Source organism: Anopheles coluzzii, chromosome X (genome assembly GCF_943734685.1).
Source record: "Anopheles coluzzii chromosome X, AcolN3, whole genome shotgun sequence".
NCBI classification, from domain to species: Eukaryota; Metazoa; Arthropoda; class Insecta; order Diptera; family Culicidae; genus Anopheles; species Anopheles coluzzii.
Genome location: NC_064669.1, coordinates 12,018,376 through 12,035,636, shown reverse-complemented (window position 1 = coordinate 12,035,636; position 17,261 = coordinate 12,018,376). Strand labels below are relative to the sequence as shown.

At 43.7% G+C, this 17,261-nt stretch overlaps 1 protein-coding gene across 1 annotated transcript; it reads right to left on the bottom strand.

The window, feature by feature from the left end:
• Window positions 1–6,801: 6,801 nt before the first annotated feature.
• Window positions 6,802–11,681, bottom strand: LOC120959156 (uncharacterized). The gene is made up of 2 exons (XM_049610445.1): window positions 10,292–11,681; window positions 6,802–7,177 (listed from the first exon to the last, which is right to left on the bottom strand). Exons 1-2 carry the CDS (start codon window positions 11,232–11,234, stop codon window positions 7,098–7,100), a joined length of 1,023 nt encoding a protein of 340 aa, XP_049466402.1. The 5' UTR covers window positions 11,235–11,681; the 3' UTR covers window positions 6,802–7,097.
• Window positions 11,682–17,261: the final 5,580 nt, after the last annotated feature.

The window sequence follows — 17,261 nt, the reverse complement described above, 5'->3', positions numbered from 1 at the left end:
TTAAAATATAGGGGATCAAAGCATTCTTCTCCAAACTAAGCTGTGGTTGTTTTATTTGGTGTTTGGTACAAGCGAAAGCATTTTTTTTATTCTAATTTTATTCAAATGGGCCGAATTTTTCAGAACATTCCTGTTACGGTGAGAAAGATCTGCTCGAGTGAGAGCGCAGGTGCTCGAATTCCGCCGGAGCGTGAGAAGGTAGCTCGAATCGCACGCTTGGACTAGCGTACACTAGGTGGCGCTGCAACGTGTACAAAAAAGGAACGGTTTTGCAAAAATTCGTCTGCTGCGACGTTATTTTGTTTGTAACTAAATACAACTTTGTAAACACTACGGAATGGAAAACTTAATGGTTCACTGGTTATATTACAATAATGTGTGAGGTAAATTGTGGAAAACAGTGTCATCAGTCATGAAAAACTCTTTTCAAGTTATAAAACATTGGGCAACATGTTACCTAAATTTGGATATTTTGTACATTTGTTTAAAAAGGATTAACATATTTTAGAGAGGCAGGAGAAACATTACAGTTTGTTTATTTGACATTTATTTATTTATCTACAAACTGAGCTTCAGCACTATCGATGAGAAAACGAGCGACAATTGGGTTTGAACTGGTTGTTGTGTTGAATGTTGAAGCCAAAAAATCTTTGGTATTTGTTGAAACTTTTTATTATTTGGTTTATAGCGGGCCTTACAGGATTGTGCAGGTCTTGAGCATGAACATTCAGTTTTTATGGAAGGCTCCGAGGTTTTTTTTTGTGGAAGGAGTGTCTATGCCTCCATTGATTTACTTCCCGACAAATGTAGCCTAACGTCTATGCTTGATGGTTTGCAGACCAAGCATCAAGCATCGTGACAAGCAATCTAAAGGCCGGGCTACATTGATCGTACTCTCTGGTGTAATTTTAATTTTCACTAGCGCACCTGGCGGCGGCTGACCGAAGCATTTTTCCAAACAATTTGGAGCCGCTTTAGAAAATATGTAATTTTTCCATGTTATTAACCTAATTTGGACAAGAAAAGTTTTGTAAAAGGTAGACACACATGTCCTATAAGCATTGCATCCATTTTCATGGCAAAAAACGATAGAAAAACAACTTAAATTTGAGATCCGGCACGACCATTCCCTCGACGACCAAAAAAAGCTTCCACCAGCCGCCGCCAGATGCGCTAGTGAAAATCGAAATTACACTTGCGAGTACGATCAATGTAGCCCGGCCTTAACTGTTGCGATGACGGCCATCGTAGTCGGTATACCGCTATTCTGGGGAATCTATTTGCTTTCTGGAGAGCCTTCTATCCAAACCGTTCACACGTCACAGTATTGGGAGAAAAGCACTGTGTTAGGCTCTAGGATGTATCCTACCAATGCGGAATATATTACTTTCAGACATTATCTTTTATCTATTATCTATTATCTATTATCAGGATCTTTTATCTCAAGAGTTTGCCTGATTACGAGTCCTAACATTGGCCCGAGTCCAATTGGCTATAGAGTGGTAGTTCTCGCGAAAGGATAGCGATTCATCAAGGAATACACCTAGAGAACCTGATGACTGATGACCAACGTACAACGTGTGGCCGTGTAATGAGTAATTAAAGTTTATAGGTTTACATTACCCTGGAGTGCGAAACAGTCATTGATTGATCTGATAACTGAAAATAGTGCAGGAGTGTAAATATCAGCGGCCCTAAAAGCCCTTGCGTAACATCGGAATAGTTTTGAATGGTTTCGATGTTATGTTCCCTACTCTTACAAAACATTATTTACAACAGGTACGATTTCAACCATTTCAACCAACAAGTGGTGATACTTTAAGCTGGGAGAGTTTTAACAAGAAGGATCTTGTGATCGGGGCATCCATTTGATGTGACACGCAGTAACGAACTGAGATGTCTGTGTTTACAGATCGTTTAGGTACGAAACCATGTTGATCAACCTGATATGTTACTGATACATGACATGACTAGGTCGTCGTAGATTTTGATTACCAAGATTTTTTTCCAAAGCTACTTAGAGATGTTATACCACGATAATTTGGTGCATCATTCTTAGGCTCTTCTCTTAGGATACGGGGTATTCATGAGGATTTCCAAAGCTCAGGAAATATCCACATTTGAAGCGATGCTTTAGAAAACAGTCTCCAGAGGAACGCTCAATGCATCAGCGCACTGTTTCGCTAAGCTGTTCGGTATACCATTGGTTCCTGGGTTACATTAAGTTTTCAGCCAATTGATGACATCATGGAGGATCTCACCGGTAATCACGTAATCATATAGCGAAACAGAAAAGCATCCGAAGATGTGTATTCCAAAGCACATCTTTCCGATTATTTGTACGTTTCTCGTACAAAATTAGATAATAGAGAACACTGCTAACGCTATTAAATTGTGCCTCTAAGTCATTAAGTTTTATTGTTTAAGGCATCAATGTATTTCAATGTGTCGCAAATTTTACCTTTTTTATCTCAGGCAGCAATTATTCAAATGTTGTACTCAGTTTGTGGAAATGTGTCTCCTAAATTTCGTAAATGCAAGTTTCTTTATCAATAATGTAATGAATAGTATTTAAACTTTCGCAAATGCTTTGCCGATTTTGAATGTTTTAATGGAGTCAAGTTGGCAATTCATTTTCAGATACAAACAATGTTGTCACAAGAAACAATGCAACTCTAATGCAACGTAAACATCATTAAACATCTACTCACAATGTCTTGTGCGTCTATCATTATTAGTACAACGGCCCAAAAACGTTGACTTGCAGACAAAAATTGATGCACAACATTCGGTGCCTTAGAGCAAACGTTTAGACAAACGACAGCCACATACACCCACACACACAGACACACCTACCTACCTCCACAGATATACCCATCAAACGAGGAGAAAAGGGTTCGGTTCGGACGGAAATTGGATTAGTAGCTTATTGTGACTTTTCACCATTGTGTGCGCCCTTCAGTGTAGCGCGCGTACTTTCCAACCCCTGCTTCCCCCGTGCGAACCCAGCTCAACGCCCCGAACCTGTCCCGTACCCCGATATACCTCCGGGTCCCCGAGGCTATCACGCTTCCACGGCGGTGAGGTTTCGGGTTGGTCATCGATGGCAAAAGTCCATAATTTACAACGGCTTAAGGATGCGCCCTTTCGGCGGCCCGAAGTTAATCCCGAAAGCCAGTGTAAGGACCTTCTTTTCGGTGGTTGCGAAAGTAAGCCGTGCAAACCCTTTCTGGTGCGTTCGCTCGTTTCTGTCAACAATTGGCAGATAAGCATCGTATCTTTTGCTTGAGCAATTTACACCAAGCGTTATCTTATCCTGACATTACTGCTTGCGCCTCTGAAAGTGTCTGCAGAGCGGCAGCTCAACCGTCACGGGCGTACGGTTGAGCAACGAGAGCCAGCGAAGCCCAATCCAAACGGAAATCTTCACCGCTAGCCAGGCCACCCCACAGTACCTGGGTTATTCCACCGGTCCACTTTCTTTCCGATACGGTTTGTTGGTTTTGCGGGAGAGGATAATTGGATTAGCAGATTTAACCCGCAGCTTATCCGGAATCCGGTCAATCCGGTGTGTTTCACCCCCCTGCAACTGGGGAACCCGTTCTGTCGGGCATTTGCATTTGCAGCACCGAACTGCCGGGGCGGTTTGCGCGAGACCAAAGTCACCAAGCGACGCGTCGAGCGGTCGGAGCACCAAGCATCTCTGCCTGGATGTTGTTGTGTTGTTCGAACGGGCTAAGCTGGCGGATATTACACGGCTAAGCAGCCGTGCCAGAATGGGAAGGAGCGGGGCGCAACAAGGGGACAGAATGGTGGGCGAGCAGGAGCGCTTGATTAGTGAAATGACTTTTTGCTTCCAACGCTGTAATGCTGGTTATTATGCCTAGAAAAGGTAGCGTTGACCAGAAGTTGCCAGCTCTTCCCGAAGTCCTCAACATCGCAAAAGTCCTTTTGGCTTTTGGGGTGAGATCTTAAAGCAACATTGGCAACCAGTTTTGCATTGGGAGTTGGTACAATCACCACACAGTCTGTTGCTTGTCACACTTGCTGCGAAACCCCGGTGAACAGGCCAATGCCACTGTCGTCTCCTCGCTTGCTGGCAAACTGCAAACGGCTGTGCTCGTGTTCCCACCTGTAAAGATCTCCAATTCACTTCAAAGGACACGGGAAAATGTATCCTTTTTTCGCCCGTCGCACCCATAAGACACCCATGCCGTGGACGGGCTGGGAAATTTGACCTGCCTCGGGACGGCTCCTGATTTTCTTTATTGTGATTTTTTGCTTTTTGTGTGTTGCTCCGCTATCAAATACGCTCCAGCTCTACGCTCGTCTGTCTGCGCCTCGGAATAATGCAATAACACAATAACTAAAGCAAACACACACACACCAGCCGCTCCGGTTTCCTGTTGCCTGACAGGTCGTAGCAATGGCAGCACCTACGATAAGGCTGAACCCTGGTGAAGGTGAATCCGAGGTACGCGAAATCGGAAACTCCAGCAAACTCCAGCAAAAGGAGATATCCCGGATGCGCATCGTGTATCTCATATGTGTGTGTGTGTTTTGCTCTTTTTTGTGTGTCTCAATCTGTGTGGGAAAGTGGCGGGGGTTTTTCGTACGTTGGCAGACAGCATACCAAAAAAAAAAAAACAACAACAACAACGCAATCCAACGGCCCCTGATCCCGTGATCCTTTCAGTGTCAGCACCCCGGGCCTCCACAGGACCTTGCGCGCTCGGCTGGCCGAAAGTTCCGAAACCGTATCGGATTACGCTAATTTTTCTCACCAGGTTGTTTGATCGGTTCCCAACAGGGGTGGGAGAGACCCAGGGTTGCTTTGGTGCGCCCGCGTGCCATCACACTACTCGTCCTTCGGCATCCTTTCCTACCTTCGGCAACTGGTTGGCCGGGGCACTGCAACTGGAGAAGCGATCACAATCCGGAACGGAAGGGAGGGGGGGGGGGTGGTTTTGTGCCACCGCTTCTCACCGGAAGCACCACGAGGACGACACGGCGAGCGAACATGAGAGTAGGTGGTTTATCTAGATGTCCTTCGTCAGCTGCCCGCTTGTGCTCCCGTGAACAATGAGCGTTTCCATCCGAAGGCTCCTCGCGTACATATTCTCATCAAATGGGGGTTAGAATTTTTTTTTCAGATGTTTTTTCGTTTAAAGCTAGATCATGCTGTGCCACTTCCCAGACAGTTTTGTTTGAAGTTTGAATCAGTATTGTTTAATTCGATTGTTTGCATGCTTTGCATGGGAAGGATAGCCTTTATAGTGGTTCTGTTTAATAACAACGCGCAGAAATAAACAAAAAAACAACGCTATCTTTCACCGCAAACCCAAACCCAAAGAGCCCTGGAAAATTGACGTTTGTATCGTGCAGAGGACCTAGGAACTCCGCCACAGGAACTCTTCAGGCTGTTCCACAGCAATTAAAAGCAGAAACAAACCCGGCTCGGTTAAACAAACAATCGACAACGCAATTCTGGTTTGCGGTCTAGTCTTTGGACACCTACTGATAACTGCTGCTGGGAGAAAATCCCAATCGCACACACACACACACGCACACAAACAGAAGTGAAAGAAGGAAGATACCACCAGCGGCGTAAAGGATTGACGGAACAATGCGACCGTTAAGCGCACCGCGTGGCCGCGTGTGCCGCGTGTTTTGCCAAGAAATCGGCTTCGTAGTCGTCATCGTTGGCCATCGACGCTGGAACTACGCGCTCGATCGCCGGAGCACGTGATTGTTTGTCAATAAAATCAGTGTGCGGTCCCCGCTGGCGGCTGTAGCGTGTGGCACTCCCCACGGAGGTTTACAATCTCGGCGACGCTCGGCTCGACAAGGGAAAGAAAAAGGGGATATAACGGTTTTACAAATTCAAATGCTTTGCTAAAGATGACGTTTATTATTTGAAAGCAATTATCGTTGGCGGCGTTGAACGCAAAGGAAGCGTTGAGCGAGCGTCCAATGCCGGCGAGGTGCTGCACACGCTGCAACCCTGGAGAAAGCGTAACGAATTGATTATTGAAGCACAAATCAGGTCACATTTTGTGGTGCAGGAACGTGAACAGGGGTGAAAAGAAGAAAAAAAAAACATGCAGAATCTGTTACACCGTGTTCTTTTCGGATGAGTATTGCCACTTAGCTTCGCTTTCACGGTTATCCAAATACACCTTTACAGTGTGAATGTGTGTTATTGTGTAATTATAGCTTCAGAATATTTGACATATTCTAGATCACTAGATCTAGATCACTAGAGTACTGATGGGAAGTTTTCTGTTTTCTGAGCGGTATGGAACTAGTTTCTTTTTAGATAAGAACGGGCCGTACCTATTTTGTTCTTTGGAGCTGGTTTGCTGGAGCTTTGGGTCTTTGAAATGGTTTAGTTTACATTAATTTAGACCTATCATACTGAATAACAGCACTAAAATAGCAAAAACGAATTTCAAAGTTATGCATAGAATAAAGAGTACAGCGTGTTAAACCAAGAAAAGGCACAGGACGTATAAAAAAACAACATCTATAACTACAAACAGTCGTTATCATGAGAAGAAATTGAAAGAAAACTATGCGCGCTTCAATTATTCCATGCATCGGTCATAAGCGAAAACATTTTGTTGCTGCAAATTTGATATTTTGTAATGCCTAGAAGGTAATTCAGTATTCACAACGTTTTGAGGGTATTTGTTTTTAAGTTAGTTTTTCATTAAAAGTGAGACAGTGTAAGGTGTTCATAGTACAGTAGGTATGAGCCTATTCTTCTCTTTTTTTTCGGCAATATCTAGCTGAACATTGTTGTAGATGGGGCGGAACCGTAATTAAGTAAATTGTACAACCGAACTGTTTTATCTCTATCTAAATATATTTGTAGTCCTGTAGTGCTTGTAGTTCGGCTTCTCTTCTTCAAGTGTCGTAGAACGGTAGCGGAAGCGATCGCAGTGTATATAGAATCTAGCTATTCATACCACGGTGTGTATGGAAGGTAGTTGTTCATACCACGGTGTGTATGGGGAATAGCGTATGACAGCTCCAGTGCTGCCAGAAGTATAGCTCAGATATAACAGCTCTTCCGCGCAAAATAGAATTCGTTGTTATAGGTTGAGCCTTTGCGGAGGCTTGATGGTCCGCAGAGAACGACGCAACCTTTGGTCCACCGGCAAGTCCGCTGACCCTGTGGGTTGGTCAATTGCAGCTGTTTCGTTAGAAATCGGTAGTTGGATACCCGTTTCAAGATTAGGAGCAGTCGGGATAGCAGGGAGGGACATGTCAGTGGATGTATAAGTGTTATCGTAGTTGTATGTATTTGTAGTAATGTCTGGAGTGACTGCGATAGTGTTGTCGTAGAAATTTTCACCACCAATCTCTTCACGGCGCAAAGAAATTTCTTCCTTAGTAGATTCCGATAGCCCTGCACCAACACTACGTAGTTGATCGATATGCCTTTTCCAGGTCCGCCCGTCATTTAGTTTCACTAAATAGTGGAGTTTACCTAGACGTTCTTTAATTGTCCCAAACTCCCACTTGTTTCCGTGAACGTATTCTCGAGCTGCAACTTTTGATCCAGTAGTCAATGCACGTATTTTAGACTGAACTTCATTTGAGTTTGGATCGTTTGATGGTATCATGAGATCCAGCCTTGAACGGATCTGACGACCGAACACTAATTTTGAAGGTGAAAATCCGGTGGCTGGGTGAATCATTTTACGGTATGAGAGCAGTATATTGCAAATTTCACTGTGAACTTCCCCTCGATCACATTGTAGCGACTTTAGTTTAGATTTCATTGTTTGTATAAATCTTTCAGCCTGTCCATTAGTGGCTGGATGGTACGGAGCACTAAGTTTATGAGTAATTCCGTTTAGTTTAAGAAATCTTGAAAATTCAGTAGAGGTAAATTGAGGACCGTTGTCACTCACAAAGACAGAAGGTAATCCATAAGTACTGAAAAACTCCCGGCACAAACGAATTGTCGTTTCCGTAGTCATGTTTTTCGCAACGTAGACCATAGGCCACTTCGAGTATGCGTCAATTAATATGAGGTAGTAAAGTCCCATGAATGGGCCAGCATAGTCCGCATGAACACGCTGAAACGGTTCCGTAGGTGTTTCCCAACAATGAAAAGTGACTTTGGGAGGATTAGCCTTTGCAGCCTGACAGGAAGCACAATCGTTGACCAGGTTTTCGATGTCTCTGTCTATGCCTTCCCACCAACAATAACTCCGAGCAAGTGATTTGATTCGTGTTATACCGAAATGTGTTGAATGGAGTTCTTCAAGCACCTTTCTTCGCAATGCAGGTGGTATGTATACTCGGCTACCACGCATCAAGCAATCTTTATGTAAGTTGAATTCTTCCTGATTCACACCAAATCTATGTTTCCCTTCAACTGAGTTTCCAGTTCTTAGGGCACGTAGCAATTCGCGAACATTCACATCCGCTAGGGTAGCTGCACTCAATTCATCTACAGTCAGTGGGAGTGTTTGTATTGCATTTACCTCGACTACCTCCGGTTCTTCAATTTCCGATTCAGGGTCAGTAGTTGAAACCGGTAGGCGAGACATAGCATCGGCATTGAAATGTTCCGACGAACGGCGATGTCGAATCTTATAATCGAACGCCTGTAGGAATGCCGCGTAATGCTGCATGCGCATTGCGGACATAGTAGGAAGTCCTTTAGATTCCGAAAAGATTTGGCTGATAGGTTTATTGTCTGTTACCAGAATAAATTTGCGACCGTAAAGGTATTGATGAAACTTGCGAACACCAAAAATGATCGAGTAGGCTTCCTTATCGATCTGAGAATATTTTTGTTGCGTTCGAGTAAGGGTCTGAGATGCGTACTGTAATGGCCGTTCAGTTCCATCAAGATACTGATGACTAAGAACTGCCCCAACCCCGTATGGGGACGCGTCAGTAGCTAAAATTACCGGAAGTGACGGGTCATAATGTACTAAAAACCTATCGGATTGCATCTCCCTTTTTACCAATGTAAACGATTTATCACAATCAGCACTCCACACAAATGGAACGTCATCTTTAAGTAAATTATTCAGTGGGTACAAAATAGTACTGAGGTTAGGGAAAAATCTACCATAGTAGTTAATGAGTCCAACAAAAGACCGTACTTGCTCCTTATTTTTAGGAATAGGCATGTTTTGTATTGCATCAATCTTTTCGCGGAGTTTGTGGATTCCTTGCTTGTCCACCATGTACCCGCAGTACTCAATTCGATCAGAGAAAAAGTCACACTTTTCTCTATTGACACGCAATCCATATTTATCTAATCTGTTAAGTACTTCCTCAAGTCTAAGTAAATGCATTTTTGTATCAGAACCAGTAACGCGAATGTCATCAATGAAGACAGTAACGCCAGGTATGCCCTGCAAAATTTCCTCCATCAGACGTTGAAAAATTGCAGGTGCGGAAGCAACTCCATACATGAGTCGAGTGGGACGAAACAAGCCTCTATGAGTGCTCAATGTAAGTAAGTCCCTATCCTCGGGTCGAACTTCGAGTTGTAAGTAAGCTTGCGAAAGGTCCAATTTTGAGAATGTCTCCCCTCCCGCAACAGTAGCAAAAAGTTCTTCGACCGTCGGAAGAGGATGTTCATCCACCAGTAAGTTTGGGTTAAGAGTAATTTTGTAATCGCCGCACAACCGCACTTTGCCTCCGGCTTTCCTAACAGCAACAACAGGTGTAGCCCACTCTGAGTGGTCCACTTTTTCCCATATGCCTTCTTTCACGAAATGATCAATTTCCTTATCAACCGTGCTGCGCACTGCAAATGCCACTGGCCTAGCTTTTATGTATACCGGTTTTGTATTTTTCCTAACAGTAAGTGTAGCTTGTATTCCTTCAATTTTACCAACACGTTCATCAAAGACACGTGAAAATTTTGTAAGTAAGTTATTCAATGCATTAGTGGTAGACTGATTTTTGCCACTACAGTAGGAAACTGAATGTGTACCTGGTTGGAATACACGATTGAAATCTAAATTCAAAGCAAGTAGCCAATCACGCCCTAACAACGGATGTCTACTAGATTCTGCGACATGTAGAGGCAATGTAAATTCCTCACCATTTGCAACTACTTTTACCGTTATTTTCCCAAGCACACCAATGTCATTATCGCAGTAACTCACGAGTCGAATGTTAGTAGGGGAAATGTCAAAATTGTTAAAGTATTTTCGTTTGTCTTGTAGGTTGATTAAGGATACGGGTGAACCAGTGTCGACCTCGAACGTTAGCTGTTTTTGATTTATCCACAGACTCAACAAAAACTTACCAGCAATACCTTGGATCGCGTTCAGGTGTAACACATCCTTCATAACACACGGCTGCTCCTCCAGGTGATGTGCGTCATCCGTCCCCTTCTCGTTGGTCTTGGTGAGACACATCCTCTCAAGATGCCCCGCTTTCTTGCAGTATTTGCAGATCGTAGCTTTATGTTTGCATTTGTCTGCGTAGTGGTCAGGATCCCCGCAACGATAACATCGTTTATTTCCACCATTCTGCTTGTTCGACAGGCGACCGGAACTTTGACTGGAACTGGCTTGGCTCGATGACTGGAAACTTTTTTTAGTTTTGTTTGCTCCATGCTCGATGTGCTGAACCTCACTTTTTTGACGTGAGTTGTGCATTTCATCGGTTCCACGATGAGACATTTCCATTCCGAATGCGATCTCCTTTGCCTTTGTCAAGGTTAAGTCGCGCACTTCCAGCAATCGAGACTGTATCACACGGTTCTGGATGCCAAAAACGAACTGGTTCCGGAGGGCCTTGTCCATGTAGTCCCCGAAATTGCATGTTTGGGCGAGCTTCTCTAAATGCATCAGGTAATCGCTTAGAGTTTCTTGCTCTAGCTGTTTACGGCTCGCGAACTTGAAATTCTCCAGTATTTCCAAAGGAGTAGGACTGTAATGTTCCTTCAGTAGAGCTACAATCTCGTCGTACGTTTTTGTATGTGGCTCAGCATTTTTCAGCTTATTGCACAGCACATCGTATGTAGGGCCGCCCATGTAGTGTAGCAGAAAATCGCGTTTATCGGCTTCACGCACGTGGTAAATCCGGAATGAAATTTGTAGTCGATTTAACCATCGGTCAAATTTCGATGAAGCAGGATTGAATGGCTCGAAATGAAATGTAACTGGTACCGCAGAACCACTCACAGCAGGCAAAGCGGGACTGGCGACTGCCGGATCGTCGACAACCGGGTTAGGAAGCGCCATTGTGATGTAAAATTACGCAGTAGACAGCCAAATTCACGATGCAGCAACTTGTTTGTATATGTATTGCGCCTAGCACATTCACGTAGCTTCGTACTTCTCGTCGCCAAATTGTTGTAGATGGGGCGGAACCGTAATTAAGTAAATTGTACAACCGAACTGTTTTATCTCTATCTAAATATATTTGTAGTCCTGTAGTGCTTGTAGTTCGGCTTCTCTTCTTCAAGTGTCGTAGAACGGTAGCGGAAGCGATCGCAGTGTATATAGAATCTAGCTATTCATACCACGGTGTGTATGGAAGGTAGTTGTTCATACCACGGTGTGTATGGGGAATAGCGTATGACAGCTCCAGTGCTGCCAGAAGTATAGCTCAGATATAACAAACATTAATAGCTCTGGTCTACGGGAAGCCTACAATATAGCGAGTTCTTCCTCATTTGTACAGAAAACACTGTATCTAATAGCGTTGCTTTTGTTACGATATGATGAGTAGGAAAAAAGGAAAGGTGTCCCAATGAGTCTTCTCATACACAACCACTTATCGACTTTATTTGAACCTAGGTTCGCTGCTCCATCGTTCCATTGAAGGCACTTAACTAGTGGTGTGCTCTCTGAAGCATCTGCCTCCGGCTATTGTAAGTTTGATTCTGACTTCGGCAAAATCCGAACCACTAGTTCCGCTCGGAGTCGGAGTCGTCCGGAGTAGGCCGGAGTCATCCTGAGTAGACCAAAGTTGGCCGGAGTCGGAGTCGGCCGAAAACGATCGGTTCAATGTGTTTGTGGTCAGACATTCCATATCGTTTTGTTTTTTCCTCTTCCGGCTTAGGACGTGCACTTGTTAAACAGACTCCGGCTGACACCGGACGACTAGGAACGACTTCGGACGACTCCGATTTCAACAGACAACTTTGACTCCGGACGACTCCGATTGCAGACAATTTCGACTCTGAACAACTCCGACTCTGAACGACTCCGACTCCGGACAATTCCGACTCTGGACGGCTCCAGACGATTCTGGATGGCTCCAGATCAGTGCTCTCCAAACTTTTTTTGGATCGCGTACCACTTGGCTCTGAAAATACATTTGCCGCGGCCCACATCCATTGAGAGCATACATTTTTGAAACTTATTTCAAAGTTTTTGATCAAAAATATGTTTCAATCTTGTTCTAGACATGCTTGTTGGAAATTTAATTTTGATTAAACATAAACGATGTGTATATTATTATAAAATTGCAAAGTAATACGCTTTATTTTTTTAAATAAATTCTTTCGCGGACCACGTCTGTTAACGACACGGACCACAGGTAGCAGACCACTGCCCCAAACGATTCCAAAGGGCTCCGGATGCTGGGATGCTAGGCGGATCTACCTTCTGGAGCCGGTTCAGAAATTTTCCGAGTCGAATCGGAGTCCTACAGTGTACAGTGCCTACAGTGTACTGAAATAACACGTCAGTTGAAGAAAGTTACTATGAATAGAGTACGCGTGATTGCTCAAATTAGAAGAAATGGTGCAATTGGAGATTTCATTAATCAAGACTCTTTAAGATGATAGTACCAGATTAAATACTTACTAGAATTGATTTAATAACCACGATGTCTCATTGAAGCCACAGATTCGGGAAGGGTTAGTCCTCAGGCGGCATGAACACAAATTACCAGAATTCTCTCACGCACATTCTGCACAAGTGACGAACCCGGGCAACACAGCGATACCGTTACTATCGTTTTATTAGCCTTCCGTCACGCCCTGCCATTCCCTACATATATCCCTATATGCGTACATCAGGTCTAGGAGCGCTGGGCTGGCCGAGAGCACGGTGAATCTTTGCTCTCTCGTTGCACCGCTGACCGAGCAACCGAATCGAAGATCCTCGATAACGCAGTGAAAACCTTCCTGCAAGCATCCTCGTCGTCCTAAATCTTTCGAACCATTTCGTTGCGTGTGCAGGTGCAAAACTATTGTACTATGCGTGCGTGTGTGTGTGTGTGTGTGTGTGTGTGTGAATGCATACCTGCGAAATCAGTGGTTCCGATCAGCATCGGATCCGATTGTGTGCTGCGGCCTCTGTGATCCTTGATGTTGCACCGCGATGATGGTGTGTGACAACTGTTGTTTTCGCGCACACACACACACACACTGTAAAGGGACACCCGAGATAACTGGACCGAAAGTTCTCACGCACTATCGCTGTCCGGCTAATCGGCAAAAGGAGTCAAGTGCACTGATAGGTCCCATTGTTTTTTTTTCCTGTGGAACGAGACCGGGCAAGCGGTTTGGGTGTGGAAAAGTTATCGGTACGGATTGCGTAACGATGTCCCCTGGGGTCCCCCGGCGCAAAGGCCGGGGGCGTATTCGGTGGGCATTAATTTATTGTGGGCCGCAATTTATGATGGCTCTGTCCGAGGCCGACCGATCCGGGGCCGCTTGGGAAAACGGTCGGGAATTGTAGTCGGGCAAAGGGACATTAAAAGGTAACACCGTTAGCGCCGGTGCCTTTGGCTTTTTACACAATATTAACGATACAATTTGCCGTCCAATTCTTACCGTTGTGGTTTATTTTTTTATCGATATGTATGAGTGTGTGTGTGCGTTGGGTCCTCGTACAAGCGCAGGAGTTTTGTGTACACGTTCGGCAACAACAACCGGCAGCGACTCGTCCCGGTTTTTGGTGACGTTTTTTTTTTATTTATTGGAAATATTTAATGTCCTCCTTACAGAATCCTACCGGCGACATGATTTAAATATGCGAGCGCGGTACGCTGCCAGCTTGAAATCTGAACCGCATCGAAAATGACCATTTTCTCTGGTCGCTGAGCGGGATATTCCTGAGCGGGACGGTACCGTTGCGCGCAACTCTAGTTGCTTAGCCGTGCGCGCCTTGCTTTTCCGCATCACTTGTTTCGCACCCAGTGGCGCAAGTGTACCAGAGCATTTTCGGTGCACACACACACAAACACGTGTGTGCAACAGATACGCGATACCGGGGCCCTTTTGCTTTTTTTTTTTTGTTGTTGGTTGCTGTTAAGTTTTGTTGTGTGCAGTAGCCGTCGACGCAGAAGAACAAACAAAAAGAGCGCATCCCGCGCCCTAGTACCGATGAGGCCGTAAATCGCAAGAAAAAGGGACACGGAACAGGGTCCGGGTCCTTTGTATCGGCTTACAAACGTTTGTCGGCACCCAGCGGGAGGTCGCAAGTCATCAATTGCGTAAGCGTAGTTAGCGATCGACATAGAGAGAAGACAACAGAAAAGAAAAAAAAAACGCAACAAGAACACTAAACGACACAGCACCTAAAAGCCTTCCACGAAGCGAATCCCGGCAAATCCCGGAGCCCGTTTGGCGTTCCTGGTCCTCCTGGGACCATGGGTCAAGTTTTTTGTTTTACGTAGAACCATAGAACAGGAGAAGGACTCCTACCCCGGTGCACAAGATGCACTTAATATGACATTGCAGAGAGTCGTGGTGTGCTTCTTCCAAGGTTCGTGTCCTGCTTTGCTGTGTTGTTTTTCCTGCTTGCTTGGAGCGGAGAGCCCAAAACGGCCCCGAAGGAAGATGTTCTGGGCGTGTGAAGACAATTACCGCGGCGGGCGGGTTTTTTTTTTGCAACAATTACCGGGAGAAAGTCGACGGTAGTACCGGTGGTGTACGGTGCCGGGAGCCGATAGACGACGAACCTGCGAAACAAAGTCATCACTCTGCTCATTGTTGTTCCGTACGGTGCCATGATCATGATCTGCATGAAATCTGTGACACGTGTCACACACACACACACACACGCAGTAACCCACTCTCTGTCTGATTGTTATGATTTACGATGCGCGAGGACTTTATGGCGTGCTGTAAGTGCGCTTGCTTTTACGGCCCTACCCTGTGGGATGATTAGTTTATTGCAGTGCTGTGTGAGGGGGTGGCTAGACCACCAAACCGCTACCCATTTATTGAGGCCCGTAAAAAAAAGGTAACAAATCGGTGCAGCATTGTTGCGAGAGGTCAATCTTTTTAACACGCTTGCCAACAATTGCTTGGCGAGGTAGTTACAGCTCGACGCTTTGACTCTGCAAATCAAACCCGGCTGGCAGAAGCGTGCACGGTCCCTACCTAAGAAACATTCCCTAAACTTTTTACACTTAAACAGGGCTAAAGAATGTTTTATTATGAGTGTACTAAGCCACATTGGTTTAACATGTCTTTTGAAGATGCTAAACAGTTTTTAAAGTTGTAAAACCTTTGAAACGTTCCGAATATGGTTATAAGACTATCTGTTAAAACTAAAATTGGGGTTTTGATGGCTTGCTTTACTCAACATGTAAACGTGTTCTTAAGCACGTTTTAAGACTTTTTATTTGCGGGAAAGGCATCAAGATCACCCAGTCTTATTAATTACATTTTAACTCTTGAAGATGAAAGGAACTCGGAACAGACTATGCAGCGTAAGTTGTATTTTGGTTTGTTTTAATTTATGAAAAATATTTAATTTGTTTTTCATTTAGTTTGCAGTGGGTGATTTTATCCCCTGCATAGATTATTAAATATAATTCCGAGTGATGGGAATATCTTCTAATTTTTAATTGAATTTGACAAAAAAGACATTATTTTTAAAATCTGTTATTGTATCAAATCAGTAAAATTTATTCAAAGAACTATCAAATTCAGAAAACCGCGTATCTCAGAGACTACCAGTATGAGGAAGTTCTTAAAAGTTGTTAGCCAGCACAACTGCTTCCTAAAGCTACGTGCTGTTTATAACTATCTTAGCCACACAGATTGCATGATAAATGGTCTGAATGGGTACAATCATGCAATTTTCATGTATCTGTCAAAAAGGAATTCACACAAACTTTGTGCAGTGGCTTTTACCTCTCATGTACACGATTGAGCAAATAAATGATTGAAAAATGTTACAAAGAAAAAAGTACAAATGAATAAAATTAAGGGGTTTCTTATGCTTTACAAATATGCCTTTTAGATGTACTAGACCAGTGGTCGGCAAAGTGTTGCGTCCGAAAGAGCCAAATTATACAAACATGTAAAGTTTGAAGTGAAGAGCCAAATTGTTATACCAAGAGCAAAATTGTGTGAAAGTTGTATGGAATATATGAACATTTAAGAGCCACCATCTCGATACCAAAGAGACGATCGCTGTACTAGACCAATTGTCAGGTTCTTACACTGATCAAATTGGTCAATGTCAGGGCAACTGAATCAAGGTAGATCAACTAGATCAGTACTTTAATTTGTAATGTCTGGAGTGTCAATATCAATATCATTTCATTGTTTGATTGATTTCCACATAAAAGACTCTTAGCTTAGAAAGACGACCAAATGCGTGTATGTTTTGAAAGATTGCTTAAGAAAAATGAGGATTTTCTTACACCAAACTGTGGCTAGCATTTGAATACAGTTTATGAAATATATGCAAATTATGTAAACCTGATAAACCTAACACGCAGACTATAGATAACATTAAAAAAGGGTAAAAAGATATTATTTAAAATGCGAATAGTGTAATGTTTGTTCATATTCTTTTTATAATTGTTGACTAATTTTCTTGACATAGATGGCTGCTCGTACGCGAGCGATTTCGGGCGACAAATATCCAGTCAACATTTAGCTAACAATCTCACACATTGTGATGACTTCATTATCGTGACTTCATAAACATCCCAAGAACATATATCTAGCAATAAGCTGTAATTTTGATATTTTATTTGCGTTTCAGATCCTAGGTGCCTAGAAATGATTTTAGCTAGTAGTCGTAAAAGAGTTCTGTAGATGGGCCCTTTCAGTCTTGAATGAGTTTTATTATGTCTTATACAAGACATTCCTATAAAAAAGGAAAACATATTGAAGTAGGCGTAACGACATCGTTCAAACTATGATAAAATTTGTAATGTTTCTTGGGATATCGTAAGTAACAAATGCTAACTCTCGGGTGGTTACAAGTACGTCTGATTAGCTGCGGTACACAGATGTACCTAAACCGGGCAGCTAGCTTAAAAAAAAACCCTTGCTCACCCCGCGGGGT

Bases quoted from the DNA above. Each gene is read 5' to 3' on its own strand.
- LOC120959156 (XM_049610445.1), bottom strand. From the start codon at position 11,234: ATGGCGCTTCCTAACCCGGTTGTCGACGATCCGGCAGTCGCCAGTCCC. The intron at 7,178-10,291 runs GTAAGTTTTTGT...ACCAACCCACAG, and splicing joins CGCGATCCAAGGTATTGCTG to GGTCAGCGGACTTGCCGGTG.